The sequence below is a fragment of the Psammomys obesus genome, unplaced genomic scaffold (genome assembly GCF_907164565.1).
Source record: "Psammomys obesus unplaced genomic scaffold, mPsaObe1.curated_primary_1811, whole genome shotgun sequence".
Taxonomy (NCBI): domain Eukaryota; kingdom Metazoa; phylum Chordata; class Mammalia; order Rodentia; family Muridae; genus Psammomys; species Psammomys obesus.
In genome coordinates, this window is record NW_026596034.1 from 35,065,670 (window position 1) to 35,083,322 (window position 17,653).

The 17,653-nt window shown below is 44.9% G+C and overlaps 1 protein-coding gene across 1 annotated transcript in view; it reads left to right on the forward strand.

Moving 5' to 3' along the window:
• The window catches only part of Usp10 (ubiquitin specific peptidase 10), a 52,729-nt gene that overhangs the window by 18,194 nt on the left and 16,882 nt on the right, over window positions 1-17,653 (forward strand). Inside the window, exons 2-4 of the mRNA XM_055621168.1 lie at window positions 2,428-2,496; window positions 6,803-6,860; window positions 11,025-12,056. Of these exons, the coding sequence (XP_055477143.1) occupies window positions 2,428-2,496; window positions 6,803-6,860; window positions 11,025-12,056 (1,159 nt within the window). The remainder of the gene's footprint in view (window positions 1-2,427; window positions 2,497-6,802; window positions 6,861-11,024; window positions 12,057-17,653) is intronic.

A 17,653-nucleotide genomic window follows, 5' to 3' on the forward strand; every position in this document is an offset into this window, starting at 1 on the left:
GAGAGAAATCCTAAATAATACACCCTAATAACCCCTCTCTGTCCCCCCAACCCCAGTCAACTGAACACCTCTGTAGATCTCTATTAGACCAAACTGGGTCATAGGTTCAGAGCCTCTGTGAACAAAAATGCATTTTTATTTCTCATCACCATGGGGTAAGGGGGCTCCTTTGTTCAGCCTTATGTGGCTATCTGTCTGTCTGTAACAGGCCCTCTTGTCTGGCCTGAACTCAGAGATAGCTCATGCCTGTCTGCCTCACCAGTGCTGGGATTAAAGGCGTGTGCTACCATGTCCAGGTATGAATTTGTAAGAAAAACACTCGAGCAGCCTTTTATAAATGATACTGGACAAATGATGATGAACTAAGTGAAAGTACCAGGAGAGATTTCACTGGGATCTTCTAAGCACCCAGCTCTTCTTCTGCCAGAAGAGCCTAGATTCTGCTGCTGTCCAGGCTGGGAGGCATGAGATCCTTTTTCCTCCTTCTCTATTTGTACATTTATTTCCAAGCTTTAGGTTTTAGCTCTTACTCAATTAACCACCTATTTAAAAAAATTATTGTATACAAACACATTAGAAAGTGTGTTTAGAAGTGTAATTTAAATGAACATTTCTAGGCTGGAGAGATGGTTCAGTGGCTAGAACTGTTGCTGCTCTTCCAGGTTTAGCTCCAGCAGCTAAGGCAGCTCACAGACACCCATGACTCCTTACCTGAGAAGATCCAACATGTTACATTGATTCATTTCTCATCCGTACATATCCTTCGACATTGTGAGTCTACAGTCTGTCTTATTCCTAAGAAGATACAAAAGGGGATGGCTTTCTGAGTATCTCTTCTCCTGAGATGGATGTGTGCTTCTTCTCACTAGTGTCTCTGTGTTCCACGGACTCCTGCTTCTGTATCCTCCCTGTTTAGTTAATGGGATTTACAGACTGCACATAGGTGTCAGGATGGTACCAGTTGATGTTGAAGCCAGGCCTTATCTACTGTGCCACTGAACCACCACATCCCTGGTGCCTAAGAATGTTATATACCTGTCCACTTGAGTAGAATATTTATAGGATGGGATTCTGTGGAAATGACTACCCTACCAGTCTAGGGAAAAATACTCTCTTGAGTTTTCAAAACTGCCCTGTTGCTGTATACATCAGTTCTGCCACTAAAAACCAGTTGAGTTTTCAAATTTGAATTTAGTATAGTTTTCACTCCATTCTGTTCTCTGATAAGACAATTCCTTTCTTAATGTGGTTCTTCTGTTTCCTTTCCACTTTCCCATGTTGCGATGCTAAAATCCACTTTCCCATGTTGTGAGCAATTGGTTTAATGTAGCAGTTGGTAAGAGGTTGAATTCCAAAGTGTTTTGGGGGAAGACTCCACACCATGTGGAATCTCAGTGTTTCCACCATGACCATCAGTCAGTCCACTGTCTCCTTGTGGACTTGGTCAGGGATGTGTGAGCATTATATGAGGACAAGCCTTGTTTTCAGTGTTTGTTATGGTTTTGGTAGACATAGCCAGCCTCAAGAAATGCTTTCTGTGGTACTCTTTGCAGTAGTGGCCTTTTGCATAATAAAGAGTACTATCTACTATAATACTTAGTTATAGAACACAGGTTTGTAAAACTTCCCTGAAAGTCATTTCTAGATTTTAAGCAGCAGTAGAGCTGAAGACATAGCTCTCTTGTACTCTGACCCTCAGTCCTGAGTTTTACATGTAGCACGGTACTGAATCACTGACTGACTGACTGACTGACTGACTGACTGACTGACTGACTGATTGAGGAAATCCCATGATGATATTTGTTAGTGGCAAACTTCTTGAAGCTCCTAGGAATTGGTGGCCACTTGGCAGGCTCACTTGTAGCTGTACCAGATCCTGTCGGCAAAGGTCACACCCAGCACTCTATGAAGCTAGAGGGCTGTGTCTGTGATGCGTGTTTGTGAGCCCTGCTCTAGTTTGTATTTATAATAAATAATGCCTGTCTTTAAAGATTGTTAGTCAGGTTCATTGCCGCTTTTATTTGGATTTTTCTGTAGTTTGCCAGGGAAAATGAAATGGAGGTAGGTGATGACATGACTCAGCAGAAAGCTAAATGGAGGTGAAAAGGTGAACCAGGAAGTTTTCCCAAAGGCAGGAGCCCACATGCTCTGTGACCACACTTGACTTGCTTCAAAATAAGCTTTTTCAACCTGTGCTGGACAGTTTACAGAAAAGGCTAGGTGGCGTTTTCTTGCATGTCATGGGAAAATACTGGCTGCCCCTAGGAACCTTAGCTTGCAGCTTAAGGGCCCTCATTGTTTACTTGAAAAGGATTTGGAAAATTTTAGTATAAATGTTCCATAAGACAAACACTGTAAAATATGTGGCTTTTAAAAAAATAAGCAATGTGTATATTGTATGTAATCAAATGTTCTTATTGTTTTCAGTATATTTTTGGCGATTTCAGCCCTGATGAATTCAATCAGTTTTTTGTGACTCCCCGCTCTTCAGTTGAGGTAAGCAAAATTGTTGTTATGTACATATTGGTAGAGACAGTTCACTTTCATTTTATTCTTTAAATTTTTTTAAATTAATTAATTACAATTTATTCATTTTGTATCCTGGCTGTAGCCCCCTCCTTCCACTTTAACCTACCCTCCCTCTTTTCCCCCTGTGCCCCTCCCCCAGTCCACTGATAGGAGAGGACCTCCTCCCCTTCTATCTGATTCTAGTTTATCAGGTCTCATCAGGGCTGGCTGCATCATTTTCCTCTGGCTGGTAAGGCTGTACCCCCAGGGGGAGGTGATCAAAGAGCTGGCCACTGAGTTTATGCCAGAGACAGCCTCTGCCCCCTTATTTGGGAACCCGTTTGGAAACTGAGCACCCTGTGGGCTTCCTCTGAGCAGGGGGTTCTAGGTCCTCTTCACTTTCATTTTAATCAAGAGTCCTAATTTGTAGATGAGTAAAGACTATACTAGGAGTGTGCTTTACCACACTTTTTGGCTCTTGTATTTATTTGCTTAGACTTTGAAGAAGAAGGTATAGTTTGCACACACAGTTGAACTTGTATTGCTTCCTTCTTCCTGCTGGCCTTTCTCAGAGGTGCTGACTCTGGGTGGGCGGCACAGTCTGTCCCTGGAAGTGTTGGGTGCTGTGTGCCTCAAGTCATCCCTTTGCAGTTTACTCTAAGCTGATGCTGTATTCTCTGTGTTTGTGCATATTTGTTTTTGTTATTGTTATAATTTTTAAAGATTTGTTTTATGTGTATGAGTACTTTGCCTGTTACGTCAGTGCGCCCTTGCATGTCCATGGAGGTCAGAAGAGGGCATCAAATGCTCTGGTACCTGAGTTATAGATGGTTATGAACCATGTTGTGGGTGCCCTCTGCAAGAACAGTAGAACATGTGTGTGTGTTTTTAAAGATTTATTTATTTTTATTATATACACCATGTTCTGTCAGCATGTACACCTGCCAGAAGAGGGCACCAGATCTCATGGTAGATGGTTGTGAGCCACCATGTGGTTGCTGGGAACTGAACTAGGACCTTTGGAAGAAGAGCCAGTGCTCTTAACGTCTGAGCTATCTCTCCAGCCCGTGTATTTAGTTTTTGAGTGTTTAGGGACTCTTTGGTTGGCTTAGTGGGTGCCTGACGAAGTATGTGGTGGTCTCTCACTTCTATGGCCCTCTATCTTATAGATCCCGTACATACACACACTGTTTTATTAATAGAGTCAGAGTTTCACTGCGGCTTGGAAATTTTTAAGTAGACCAGGTTGGCCTTAAACTCACAGAGATCAGCTTGTGTCTGCCTCCCTGTTCTGGGATTAAAGGTGTGAGCCAGTACACACACTTTCATGTAGAATGCTATAATGGTTCTGCCTATGGCTGTGGTGTAGCTTAGGATCTGGCTCTATTCTCTATATGCTGTGGGGACATTAAACATGTAGTGAAGCGCTTTCTTCTCTATCTGAGGTCAGGAACTGAGGGCAGAAGGGGAGAGTGTTAGGGGTAAGCATTACAGCTGAGGGCTTTTGTGCCTGTCTTCGGTCCTTGCTTATAGGCTTGCTCCAGTAAGGCACCAGGGAGGAGCAAACAGGTGAGTTCTCTGTGTGATCTTAAATATTTGTTGTTGTTGGTTTTTTGAGACAGGATTTTTCTGTGTAGCCTTGCTTGTCCTGGACTGGCTGTGTAGACCAGACTGGCTTTGAACTCACGGAGATTCACCTGCCTCTGCCTCCTGAAAGCTGGGATTACAGGTGTGCGCCACTGCACTGCACCCACGTGTGATCTTACTGTATTTGTAAGGATTGCTGATACTGCCAGGACTGCGCTCTAGTTTACAAGCAGTGGCTTGAAAATGGATCTCTGGTGGAGAACAGTAAGGTATTTAGTTGGTGTGTTTGAGCCTCAATTATAATCTTTTTACTGGTGCTTGGAAAATGATTATTCATTCCAAAGCTACTCAGTCAGATCTTAGTATTGGAAGCAACACACACATCAAGCTTTGCTGGAGAGATCACTCCTAGCAACATAACTCAGACTGTAGGTACAGGTGCAAATTTATGATTTTTTTTTTTTTTTGTGGTATTTTTTTGGGGGGAGGTGGTGCCACAGATAAGGGTCTTAGTTGTCATTTAAGGGTTTGTTTTGAAACAGAGTCTCACTATGTACCTCTAGGTGTCCTGGTTGGCCTTGAACTCACAGAGATCCACCTGACTCTGCCTTCCAAGTGCTGAGATTAAAGTCGTGCACCACTACCCCTGGCTTTTAGGTTAACTTTTAATTATATGTGTATGTTTGCATGGGGTTTGTGTACTTGTGTGTGCAGTGCCCAGCGACGTAGTAGGTGTCAGGTCCTCTGGAGCTAGAGTTATAGGCTCTTGTGAACTGACTGATGGTGGGTCCCCTGCAAGACACCCTCCGTTGGTGTATATTGGTGCTGGCTTTCAGATTATAGAGGCCTGCCTTTTAAGGCCTTTTGACTGAGTGGAGAGAAAGCTGGAAACATTACCCTGGACAGGGCCCAGACTTACACAGTTCACAGTGTAAGCTGATCCTGTGGTTGTGTCCAACACACCTAGATTCTTGACTTTTTCACATCTGTGTGGGGAGTTATAGTTTTGCTGTGATGTATAAGAGAAAAAAATTTGCTTCATAGCCTAGGCTGGCCTGAAACTTACTGTGTGTTTCAAATTGGTTTGGAGTTTGCTGTGATCCTCCTGGGATTCCAGGTGTAGACACTAAGTCCGTATTTTTTGTATTATCACCAGCTGAATAATTGGAAAACTTTGATCCATGTGGATAGTTCGCCTATTGTGCTTACTACATCTGCCAAGGGAAGGTCTTAATCAGGTCTCAGTTTAATTGGGTGAAAGGTGCCACACACCTGTAGAGCAAAAGTAATTAAGTTTTTGCCATGCTGGAGCACATCCTGGCTACAATCATTCCACAGTTGTGATATAAATGTATTACTATGTGCATATATATTTTTTATTTTTAAAATCTCACTCTATAGTGAAAGCTGCCCTCAAATTCATAACAATCCTCTTGCCTCCCCAGAGTTTCCCTTTTGGATTCAGACGGTTTCTGTGTTGACAGTGATTTTTGTGTGAATGGATTGATTTATTATGTCCTTTTATGCTTTCAGACTATATAGATTTCTGTCTGTCTACAGGGGCCTCCCTAGTGCCATTGACAGAGCAGACATTCTGTGTAATTACCTTTCTTTTGTGACTAGAGACAGGCCTTTGCTGAGAAGCTTCCTTGATTTTGCTGCATCGTACTCCTTCTGTGTGCTGTGAACAATGGCACGTGGAAGGGTTTGCCTGTGTGTCAAGGTGCTAAGTACTGGGCTGCCTCTTGGCACCAGGTCCTCCTGAATGGTTGGGCTCCGTTCCAGTTGCTGTGCTTTTTCTTGCTGTTTGTCATTACCATCCAGGGAGAGAACCAAACACTTTCCTTTGGGGGAAGTAAACTTGCCTCATTGTAAGTGCTGTATTAGCTAACTAGAGTTCATTGGAAACATGAGCCTAGGAGGCCACAGTCATGGCGGACAGTGATTGGCATGAGCACCAACTAGAGGCCTCTGAAGCTGGCATGCTCAAGGCTCTACAGACTGTTGCACTTGTTCTGGGCTTCAGTGACCAGATAGAAACGCTGCAGCAAGGTGGTGTTTGGGGTTTTGTTGTGTCAGTCAGTTTACTTCCCAGGCAGACCCAAATTCTAAATATGGAATTGGCAGGAAGAAGTGTTTGAGAGGTTCATAAAACTTTCTTGGTGTTTACAAAGTAGCCAGAACTAAGATGTTTTCTTCCTTCCTTCCAAACAAGAAAGGTGACTTCAAACTATTAATTGATTTACATGGGACACTGTAAGACAGCCACAGTTCCCAGCCCTTTCTTCCTTGTGAGCTTTTTTGTGCCCACATCCACCGCCCTGCACTACTTTTCTACCTGTGCTGCTACAGTAGATGTACAGTGTGGGGACTGGGCTTACCACTGACTGACATCCTAGGGAAGGAAGGTGGGCAGGCAGGCCAGATATGTGGGAAGGGTTTTGCTATAGCCTGTACACGTGTCATCAGGAGTGTGTTTTCAGTTTTCCAGCCTCATTTTTAATCAGTGGTAAAATAAATAAATAATTGAAAGTATTACTATACTGCTTGGTTCAGATTTTACCAGATCTTTGTGTCTTTTTGGGAAAGTGGTGTCAGGAGAAGTTACTTCTGCGGAGCGTAAAGGAAGTGTTGAGTTAATACAGTGGCTTTCGTTGAGCTTTAATAATCTGTTGACTTAAGATTTGTTTTCTGGTTTCTTGTGCAGCTCCCTCCATACAGTGGGACTCTGTGTGGCATACAGGCTGAAGATGAACTGCCAGATGGTAAGCTGGGTCACGTGTGCTGGGTGGGCATGAAACCTGCAAACGTGTCCTCCGTGGGTTCTTTTGTTGTTGTTGTTCACTTAAGATTTTATTCATTTCTTCATTTGGGGTAGGCTATGAAGTGTGAGTATATTGGACTGTGCTTTGTGTGTGCAGGTCAGAGATCTTTTCCGTGGGTTCTGGGAATTCAACAGAGATCGTCAGGCTTGTGCAGCAAGTGCCTGTACTTGCTGAGCTGTCTCCTGTGCATGTCCTTGCAGCCTACCTTCTACAGCCCAGCAGGCTTAAATCTGTGAGCTTAGCTCAGCCTCCCTAGAAGCTGGGGAGACCTCAGGCCTGCAGTACCAGGCCAGCTCGAGTCACCATTTTTGGGGAGCTTGAAGCTTCTTCTGTGAACTGCAGCTCACTTAATTACCAAGTCACTTTGACGGACATGTGCTTTTAAGTTTGTGCTGTGCCCCAGAACACTTGAGCATGCTAAGTTTTGGTAAGGAACAAGGTGCTCTGTTTTGCTGCCTCTGTTGTGAATGTGTCACTTTACATGACTGTGCTCAAGTCTCCTGGGTTTAGGGCTGGCTGTGAGCCTGCTTGTTGTCAGCCAAGGGCCATGCGAAGCTGTTGTAGCAGTTGGTGTTCGTGTCCTGTCTGTCCTAGATGAGTGGACGGTTAGGTACCATTTTCACCTCCTGTTCTGCTCCTGTTTTGTCTGCAGCACTGCCCTGGCTGATGGCTCAGGGTAGTGTTTATCAGGGTGCAGCAGTGTTGGTGGCTGGTAAGTGTTTAGCACATCTTGGCAGTGCAGTCATCGCAGGCCCAAACTTGATCGTTTCTAGTTAGGATTGTTTAAGATTCTTGGCTTCCAAGAAAAAGAGCTATTTGTTTAGAGCCAGGGATTAGAGCCCATGTTTACATAGTATGTCAGACCTGTGATACGGTGTTAATTATAATTCAGGCTCATGTACATACTTGAAAAGACTAAGCAAGTCTTATCTACCATAACATCTCAAAAAGTGACTAAGAGAAATGTTAGCAATTCTGCAGTTGGCTGTGATAGGAGATCTAAGGAGAAAGGCAGGTTTAGTACAATTTAGTACAGGCTCAGTACGATTAGCAAAATGAATAGAACTCTAGAAGCAAGCTGCTCTTTAATCTGCCGGTGTCCAATTCCATGTGTCTGGGTCCCTGGGGCATCTCTGTCTCCACTTTGCATGTAGTGCCCACCAATGTTTGCACTTGGGATGGTCTGTTCTTTCCCCTGTGTGCTACTTCTTTCTTCCTGCTTGTCAGTGGCCTTGGTGTAAGCAGGAGACAAGTCTGCTCATTGCTACTTGGCTCCTCCTCTCCATTCTCTGTTGCTCTCTTTATAAAGTCTGGCTTTAGTTTTGCTGGAAATGCTTCCAGAGTCTTACTGCTTGCTTGTCACATGTTGTCACGTAAAGGCTCCTTTTCTCTAAAGTCTACTTAGTTTTCTTTTGTTCTTTTTCCATAGAGCAGTGGTTCGCATCCTATGGGTTGTAACTATTTGGGGGTTGAACGACTATCACAGGGGTCTCATCTGATAGCCTGCACATCACATGTTTACATTATGATTTGTAATAGTAGCAAAACTTCAATTATAAGGTAGCAACAAAATAATTTTATAGCTGAGATAACTGTAACATGAGGAACTGTGTTGAAGGGTTTTACAGTATTAGGAAGGTTGAGAACCACTGCCTTCCATACTATTATAATGAATCTGCCTCCTTTAAGACTGCTCAGCAGTACATGGCAGGGACCACGTTCATTTCTGGATGCCTGTCATTGCCTGGTGTCTTTTTAGACCCGTCAGTATGTGTGTGAATGAGTAAGTGCTTCCTTCTCTGCCTCCCAGCATAGACAGTTACAGGATGCGACCTCTGGGCTGAACTTTGAAGCAGTGCCCTTGCTATCCATCCAGTTAACTGTTGAACTGCTCTTTGCATGGCTTCCGTGGGAATTGAGCACAATGCTGGGATTAAAGACTATCACCACACACCATTGGGACAGTATTTTCATAAGATGTTCAGTCTTGCACTAGCCAGTCGGCCTCCCACTGAGCCACATCCGCAGTTCCTCTTGTCTTTCTTTTGCACCGTTGATCACTTGGTCTCACTAGTAAATGTGAACTCCTCAGTAGGAACCTTGCCGTCCCTGCTTGGGAAATCTGCGCGCCATGGAGGTGTGTGTACTTGATGGAACTCAGTTGGAGAAATGTTGCCTTTTGCATTGTTGGGCTAGTCAGAGCCACGTTAGTAGGCCTCTTTTTTTCTTTACCTGAAGGGTAAGTCTCAGTCTAACCTTTATGCTGTCAGTGTGTGAATAAGAGGAACTGTCCTGAAATACCACGTTGGGTAGATTTTGAAGTGTTTCTCTGGATAGCAAATTATACCCTAGATACTGTTGAGATTGGTGTGAAAGGCACTTGCTACTGTGACTAAGCAGTCCAGTGTAAGCTTCACAGTAATTCTGAATATGACTTCACAGTATAGTCTCAAAGTGGAGTCTTCCAAGCACAGGCACGTCAGTGCGTGGTTGGTAGCTCCAAGCATCATGGATTAGATGGTACCTGGCAGCATCATGGAATAATGGACGCTAGACCCTGGTATAATAGAAGCCATTGCTCTTTGGTAATCCATATCAAACTGAGAAAACAAAAGAAAAGCTCACTGGCCAGCTGCAGACAGATGCAAACCTGCTGAAGTCTTATAGTCACCAGTTGGGGCGGGATTGCCTTTCCTTCCACCCCAGCTATAGACATCCTTCTCCCGTCTCTGTTAGCATGTCATTGGCTTGCCCCTGAACCTGCATTTTCCCCTTCCCTATGCCCTCCAGGATAAAACATACTGAGAACGTAATTTTGGGGCTATAATTCTGTCCTTGAAATACAGGACTTAAAAACTATTGCTACCTTGTACCACACTTGAAGGCATGTTTCCTTTTATTAATTTCAGATGCATGGCCATTTCACCAAATTTGAAACAACAGTGGTCTTCCATGTTGTTGAAGGACACAGTTGATTGATTCTAGTAACCTACTTTTAGAGATGTAGACTAAGATACACTATCCACCTTGACGTGTACAGGAGGTGCAGGCTGAGGTTAACTGGAAAGAGCACATATTGGAGCTTGTGGTAGGAACTTTACAAGGTCAAAGCCCTGGACAGGTACGGTGTTGCATACCTGTGATACTTGGACCTTTAGCAGGCTGGGCTGCACAGTGAACCCTGCCTCAGAGTACCCCAAGTTCAATCCTAATTTTGTTTTTGTAGGCTTGGAAAGTGGTTTCACCACTTCTGGGGTCAATCAAGTCTGAATTGAGTTACTAACTAGCTGCATGCAGTTAGGGCAAGGGCCACATCTAGACCTCAGGGGTTCAGTGGAGGAATCCAAGACAGCCGAGAGAAGGACACTGGGAGGGACCCCTCACATGTGACTTTAAACACAGACTGCCTAGGGGCTTGTGGTTCTGCAGCTTCTAGCAGAAGCTCATGTAACAGTGTCTCAGGTTGTGCCATCAGAACCTACATTTTTTTTCAGCTCAGGCATAAAGCAAGCATGAGAATTGTAGGGGGTGACAGGGTCTCACTGTATAGTCCAGCCTGGGACTTGACTTCTCATACCTCAGCTCTGTGTGCTGGGATGCTAGGTGTGAGCCTGCATGTTTTTTGTTTTTGTTTGTTTTTTAAAATAAGGCCCGGCAAGCATGCTGTCTACACTGAATTGTATTTTTGAGGAATATTTTTAAGGAATGAGATGCTGTTTGTTTGTTTGTATAGTGAGGATGCCATGGAATGGAGGGTGACCTTGACCACTTCATCATGGGATTACATGCCCCAATAATTTTTTAATTACAAATTTAATTTTTACCCTCCTTTTTTTTTTTGTTTGTTTGTTTATTTGTTTGTTTTGAAGGTCTTAGTTACCCAGATAACCAAAGGTAAGGACAGGCTTTTGTTTTTTATAACCCAAATTTATTCTTGTTTTATAGATGTCATTTTCAATAGATTTAGGCACAAAGCTTGTTATCGCTAGGTTAGAAAAGAATATAATGTGTACCTCTCAAAGAGGACGAAAGGTTTGGGTACTATGTAGCTTGCACCCTGTGCTCAGAATGGATAGTATGCACTGACCAATTGTTTCTTCTCAGCAGGACAAGAACATCAGAGGATTGAGTTCGGTGTTGATGAAGTCATCAAACCAAGTGATGGTTTGCCAAGAACCCCTAGCTACAGTATTTCAAGTACCTTGAACCCTCAGGCACCTGAGTTTATTCTTGGTTGTACAACTTCCAAAAAGACCCCTGATGGCATAGAAAAAGATGAGACCTACGGCTCCATTGACCAATATCCTGCCTCGGCTTTGGCTCTGGAAAACAGCTCTAACGTGGAGGCAGAGGCCTTAGAGAACGATGGTGGCGCTGGTGGTCTTGGTCAAAGGGAGCGTAAAAAGAAGAAGAAGCGGCCCCCTGGATACTACAGTTACCTGAAAGATGGCAGTGATGAGAGTGTTTCCCCAGCTGCCCTGGTCAACGGCCATGCCAGTTCAGCGGTTGCCAACAGTGAGGGCATGGAGGACACAGAGTTCATGGTGGATATGCTTCCTTCAGTCATGCCCAGGACTTGTGACAGCCCTCAGAATTCCATGGACTTCATCAGTGACCCCGTCCCTGACAGTCCTTTCCCCAGAACACTAGGTGGTGATGTCAGGACTGCAGGGCTGCCTGAGGGCTGCCATGCCACTGACTTTGAGCAATCCTGCCTCCCTGCAGACACCCTGCTAAGGACAGCTGTGACACAGCCATATGCTGCCACTGATACTACTGAGAATCTCGCAGTTACTAACGGAAAAATACTTGAATCCTTGGGCGAGGACACTGCTGCCAATGGGGTAGAGTTGCACACTGAGGAGAGCGCAGACTTGGACCCTGCAAAGCCTGAGAGCCAGTCACCTTCTGCTGAAAGTGCGCTCTCTGCGTCTGGCGCCATTCCTGTTAGTCAGCCTGCAAAGTCATGGGCTAGCCTCTTTCATGATTCTAAGCCCTCTTCCTCCTCGCCCATGGCATATGTGGAAACTAAGTGTTCCCCCCCTGTCCCATCTCCCCTGGCTTCTGAAAAACAGGTGGAAGTCAAAGAAGGGCTTGTTCCAGTTTCAGAGGATCCCGTAGCCATAAAGATTGCAGGTACAGTTAAACAGACAGGTTGACTGGAGGTGGGAGCAGGCCTCAGGACTACATACTGTATAGTCTGTTGGTACCCACAGTGGTGGTAGCTGAACTGTGTGGTAACAGGAAGTAAAGGGCACGTATGTGTTAACATAATCCAGAAGTAAACTAGTATGCACAGGAAGACAGATGGAGAGAGTGCTAGGCGTTTATGGAAGTGGGAAAAACCCCACGTTTATTGTTAGTTCGATCTTACTGACAAACTTTCTTGGTACTGTATGGTTGGAATGTATGGCATATGTGTCCTGTGCTGTAGCTAGGGTATGCTTGAGTTGCAGTGATCCTCCTCAGTTCATACTCACTGTACTCTTCCTGTAGCAATGCAGAAAAAGACATTTTAATACTGTAGCCCTTCACCCTTCCCTTAGTAACTTTGTGTTGAGTGATGGATTTCATTCAGAATTGTAGCAGCAAGGTCGGAAGTCAGAGATAAGAGCTGGATGCTTAGGTCTAGAAGCAGGTCTTGAGGTCCCCCAGTTCCTGAGACTTCTGCCATGTGCCCTTGGAGTGCTCAGAGTCCCAGCAGATGTAAAAGGCATATCCTTTTGATGCCTGGTGGTGACAACAGGTCATGGCTTTTAAGCATCACATTGCAAACCCGGACCTGTAATTCTCAGGAGGCTAAGGCAGGAGGAGTGGCAGTTTGAGGCCAGCTTGGCTTTCGTAGCAAGACCTTGTCTCCAAAAAGTCACCAGAACAAAGATGAGAACATTTTATTCCGTCTGTGTGGGAAACTATTCCGAGTGTTAGTGTTTGAAGTCCCTTCAGATGAGAAAATTAACAGGATTTTTTTCTTGTTTTTTAAATTTTAATTTTTTTATATTAATTACAGTTTACTCACTTTGTGTCCCAGCTGTAGCTCCCTCGCTAGTTCCCTCCCAATCCCACCCTCCCTCTCTCCCTTACCTCCTCCCATGCCCTTCTCCAAGTCCACTGATAGGGGAGGTCCTCCTCCCCTTCCATCTGACCCTAGCTTATCAGGTCTCATCAGGACTAGCTGCATAGTCTTCCTCTGTGGCCTGGCAAGGCTGCTCCCCTCTCAGGGGGAGGTGTTCCAAGAGCCAGCCACCGAGTTCATGACAGAGACAGTCCCTGTTCCCCTTACTAGGAAACCCACTTGGAGACTGAGCTGCCATGGGCTACATCTGTGCAGGGGTTCTAGGTTATCTCCATGCATGATCTTGGAGTATCAGTTTCAGACCCTTGTGCCCAGATTTTTTTGGTTCTGTTGCCCTCCTTGTAGAACTCCTGTCCCCTCCAGGTCTTTCTCTCTCCCCCTTCTTTCCTAAGATCCCCTGCCCTCTGCCCTCAGCATCTGCTTTGATGCACTGCTGGGTACAGTAGGATTTTTATTTGTTCCTTTTGGGCTTTGTATGCATGCTTTGTTTTTGGTATAAACACAAGCTTGTTTGACTTGTCACATAGATAGCCCAGGTGTCTTCTACCTCCAGAGCGCTGGATCACAATGTATGCCACTGTTTTCCACTGGGGTAATTTATTTAATATGTTTTAAGGTTTATGTGTATGGGTGTTTTGTCTTCATGTATGTCTGAGCAGCACTTGTATGTCTGTTTCAGCAGATGCCAAAAGAGAATATCAAATCCCCTAGAACTAGATTTACAGTCTGTTGTATGTTGTAAACCTTACGTGGGTGCTGGAAGTCACACCCTGGTCTTCTGGAATAGCAGCTGTTGCTATTAACCACCGAGGATTGTAGTTTTAAAGTAAAGTGATTTTATTCTCTGAAGTCCCCCCTCACACTTTTTTCTTTTAATTTTAATTAAAAACTTTAAATTTTATTTTATGTGTGTTTTGCCTGCATGTGCGCCATGCGTGGGTGCTGGGAATTGAACCCACATCTTCTACAAGAGCAACAAGTGCACTTAACCTTCTAGCCATCTCTCTAGCCCATTTTTCGTTTCTTTACAGAGAGTTTCACTTTGTAGTCCAGGCTTTTCACAAATTCTAAAGTCCTGCTGCCATTCTCCCAAGTGCTGGGATGGGATCTACATGCACACCTCCGTGTCCTACCTGATTTCTTTACTGTATATTAGATATGGTTCTTCTAGAATGTGTTTCCTGAAGGACTGAGAGAAGGCTTTAGTATTTAACAACACTTGGTCATGCAGGCATATGGATCTGAGTTTGAATCTCCAGCATACATGTAAAAAGGACAGATAAGGCCTATGCACCTGTAACTCCATCATTACAGTGGATTCAGAGACAAGGAAATTCTGGGAGCTTTTTGGCAAGCAACCTGACCTATAGGCGAATCTCTATGACTTCTAGGCCAGCCAGGGCAAATCGTAACAGGTAAAGAAGTACCAGTTATAACCAGATAGGTCTGAGGGGAGGAGAAACATTCATGCTTCTGTTTATTCTTCATGTCACTCTTAAGTACACACAGGCCTTTCTTGGTACAGAGCAGGAGCAGTGAGTATGAAGGCTTTGATCTTTTTACTTTTTCTTTTTTCCTTTCTTTTTTGGTTTTTTTCAAGACAGGGTTTCTCTGTGTAGCCTTGGCTGTCCTCGAACTCATTCTGTAGACCAGGCTGGCCTCGAACTCACAGAGATCCACATTCCTCTGCCTCCTGAGTACTGGGACTACCCACCTACTCACTGCTGAGGCTTTGATCTTAACCTTAAGATATACAACTGGAATCAGCTTTATAGCCGCTCATTTCTTTTGAAATAGAACTTACTGATACACAGCTATAAAATGTTCAAAAGTTCTGGTTTTGGAGACTATAGATTACTTTTTTTTTTTGGAATCATAGAAGCTGTTTTCTGAAGCTTGGCATGGTGCCACAGGCCTGTAATCCCAGCACTCTGGGAGGCAGAAGCAGTCGGATCTCTGTGACTTTGAGGCCAGCTGGGCCTACAAAGTGAGTCCAGGACAGCCAAGGCTACACAGAGAAACTCTGTCTCGAAACAACAACAAAAAAAGGTTTTTTCTCAAACCCTGTATACTGTTTTCCTTCTCCTTTAGATTGCCTTTTTTAAAAAGATTATTTTATTTCCCTCTCTTTTTTGAGAAGGGGGTTACTATGTAGCTTTGGTTGTCCTGGAACTCACAAGGTAAACCAGACTGGCATTGAACTCATGGGAATCCACCTGCCTCTGCCTTGTGCACACTGGAATTAGCAGTGTGCACCGCCCACCACACATAGCTGGATTGCTTTGTTTTTGTTTTGCCTGCATATGTGTCCGTGTACCACATGTGTGCAGTGCCCAAGGAGTCTGGAAGAGAGTGTGGTGTCCTCTCAAACTGAAGCTGTAGATAGCTGTCAGGGGTGTGGTTGGGAGCTGAACCCGGGTCCTCTGCAAGAGCAAGTGCTCTTACCCACTGACCACTGAGCTGTCTACATTTCATGATTTATTTTTATGTGTGTGTACACGTGTACAAGCGTGTGAGTACCCAAACACAAGTGTCACAGTGAGGGGGCAACCTGGGAACTGTGTGGATCCTAGGATTGAACTTAGACTTGACAGAAACTGAGCCACTTGCTGGCTCTGCCTCTTTCCAAGGAGGCTTATGGGATGCCTGTGGTTTCCAGGGGTGTATTATTTAGGTCATGGAATCTGTCTGAGAAGGAGTTAAAGGTTCACAGTGTGAACCCAGCTCCTTGGTTTGGATGCCTGGGCTCTTGTTTGTTCTTTGTTTGCTTGTGGCCATGGCACATTTGTAGAGGCCAGAGGATCAACTTCTGGGAGTCAGCTTTCCTTCCACTGTTTGTGTTTCAGGTAATCAGGCCTAGTGGCAACAGCCTTTACCTGCCAAGCCTTCTCACCAGCTGAGTTTTCTCGACTATGAGCTAAATAAGTTAAGATCTGTTGGGCCATTTCTGACAAACTGGAATGGATTTGTATGCCCATACCAAATCTTCACAGCAGTCTAGCTAGTATGCACTGTGTGTTGTGTAATGTAGGGCAGGAAGAACGGATGGGCTGTGTCTTGTTTAAGGTGTGAAATAAGGGACAGATAGGGGCTGGGGGAGGTAAAAGCATGGCTGCACTTCCAGAGGACCCAGGTCCAATTCCCAGCACCCACATGGCAACTCACCACTGTCTGTAACTCCTGTTCCAGGAATTCTGACACCTCCACACAGGCACACATGCAGGCAAAACACTGACAAACATACAATAAATAATTTTTTTTTTTTTGAAAGAGAGAGAGACAGCATCCAGGCTCCCAGCAGGGTTGGGGCAGCAGTCTGAGGACAAAGGGCATAAAGGCTTCTGCTGGTAATTACCAGCTTTAAGGTCTTGTTTTTAGAGAACTTTGAATCCAGGAAGAGATTTGTCAGTGATACAAAGCTCTAAGGTGCTGAGCCATGTCTCCCAACACCCAAGAAAGCAATAGAATGATTTTTATGAAAAGCAGTATCTAATCTCTTCTGTGACTGTCTGTGAAGGGTCACCCCGCACCTGAGGATTGGAGCAGAGGACAAAGGCCACAGCAGCTGTTGGCACTGCCTGCTGCACATCTGGTTTGTAGTGGGTGTCTGCATGCTTGCAGGTGCTGGTCACACCACCGGGTGGTGCTGAGAGGCAAGCTTGCTCTCTTGCAAGGAAAATGGAAGTTGCCTTTTGACCTCCTAGCTCTTCCAGGGAGGGGCAGTGCAGAAACCAACTTTGAGCATGTAGCTTCCCAGTAAGTGTCAGAGGGGAGTCCATGGCTGGCGCCGGGATTGGGTGTGTTCTCAGGGCCGCAGAGCTCTGCTGTCTGGAAGCACCCAGGCTCCTCAGATCACCCACAGTGCTCTTGGGAAAAGCGAAAGCAGCTTATTCTAGGGCTTAGTGCAGCCAGCATGCCTCCTTCCCTTTGAAAGTAATTAGCTTTGTCATGGCGAGGCTGGGTATCTTAAACTGATGTAGTGCCCTCAGAACACTAATCCCAGTGTTCTCACGTATGGCGTGTGTGAGTGGGTGTGCAGGCCTGCTAACGGCATCTTGGGGGGGTGGTCAGAAGAGAACTTTTAGGAAGTTGGTTCTTACCTCTATTTGCTTTGTTTTTAAAGTAGAGTATTTTGTTTCTGCCACCTCACTGCATACTGTATCCTGGTTAGGTGGCCCACAGCTTTGGGGTGATTCCCCTCTCAGCCTTCAGTCTCTCCACAGGAATGCTGGGATTTTGTTTGTTTGAGGCAGAGCTTCTCCACATAGCCCTGGAACTTGTTGTGCAGTGATTGTAAATTTGTAGGTACCCACTGGCCTCTGCCTTCCAAGTACTGGGATTAAAGGCAAGCATATTCCAATATCCCACTTTTTAAAAATGGATTTCCTGGCTCACTTTTCTAAAGTGTAGATTCTGGGGATCTGAACTTAATCCATTGGGCTTCTCAGAACAGTGAGCATAAGCGGGAAGAAGGCGCGTGTGGCTCTGTATGCCTTTCCCTTGTCTTTCTGCTCCCTCTGGAGCCTGTGGTGAAGCAGGTATGACTGTCATGATACCTCATCCCTTCTCCCACTTTAGCCAACCCAAGAAGGCTTTGCCTCTCACACCACCAACTAAACAATTTTCTCCCATCCAGAAACCCTGTGTGTGTGTGTGT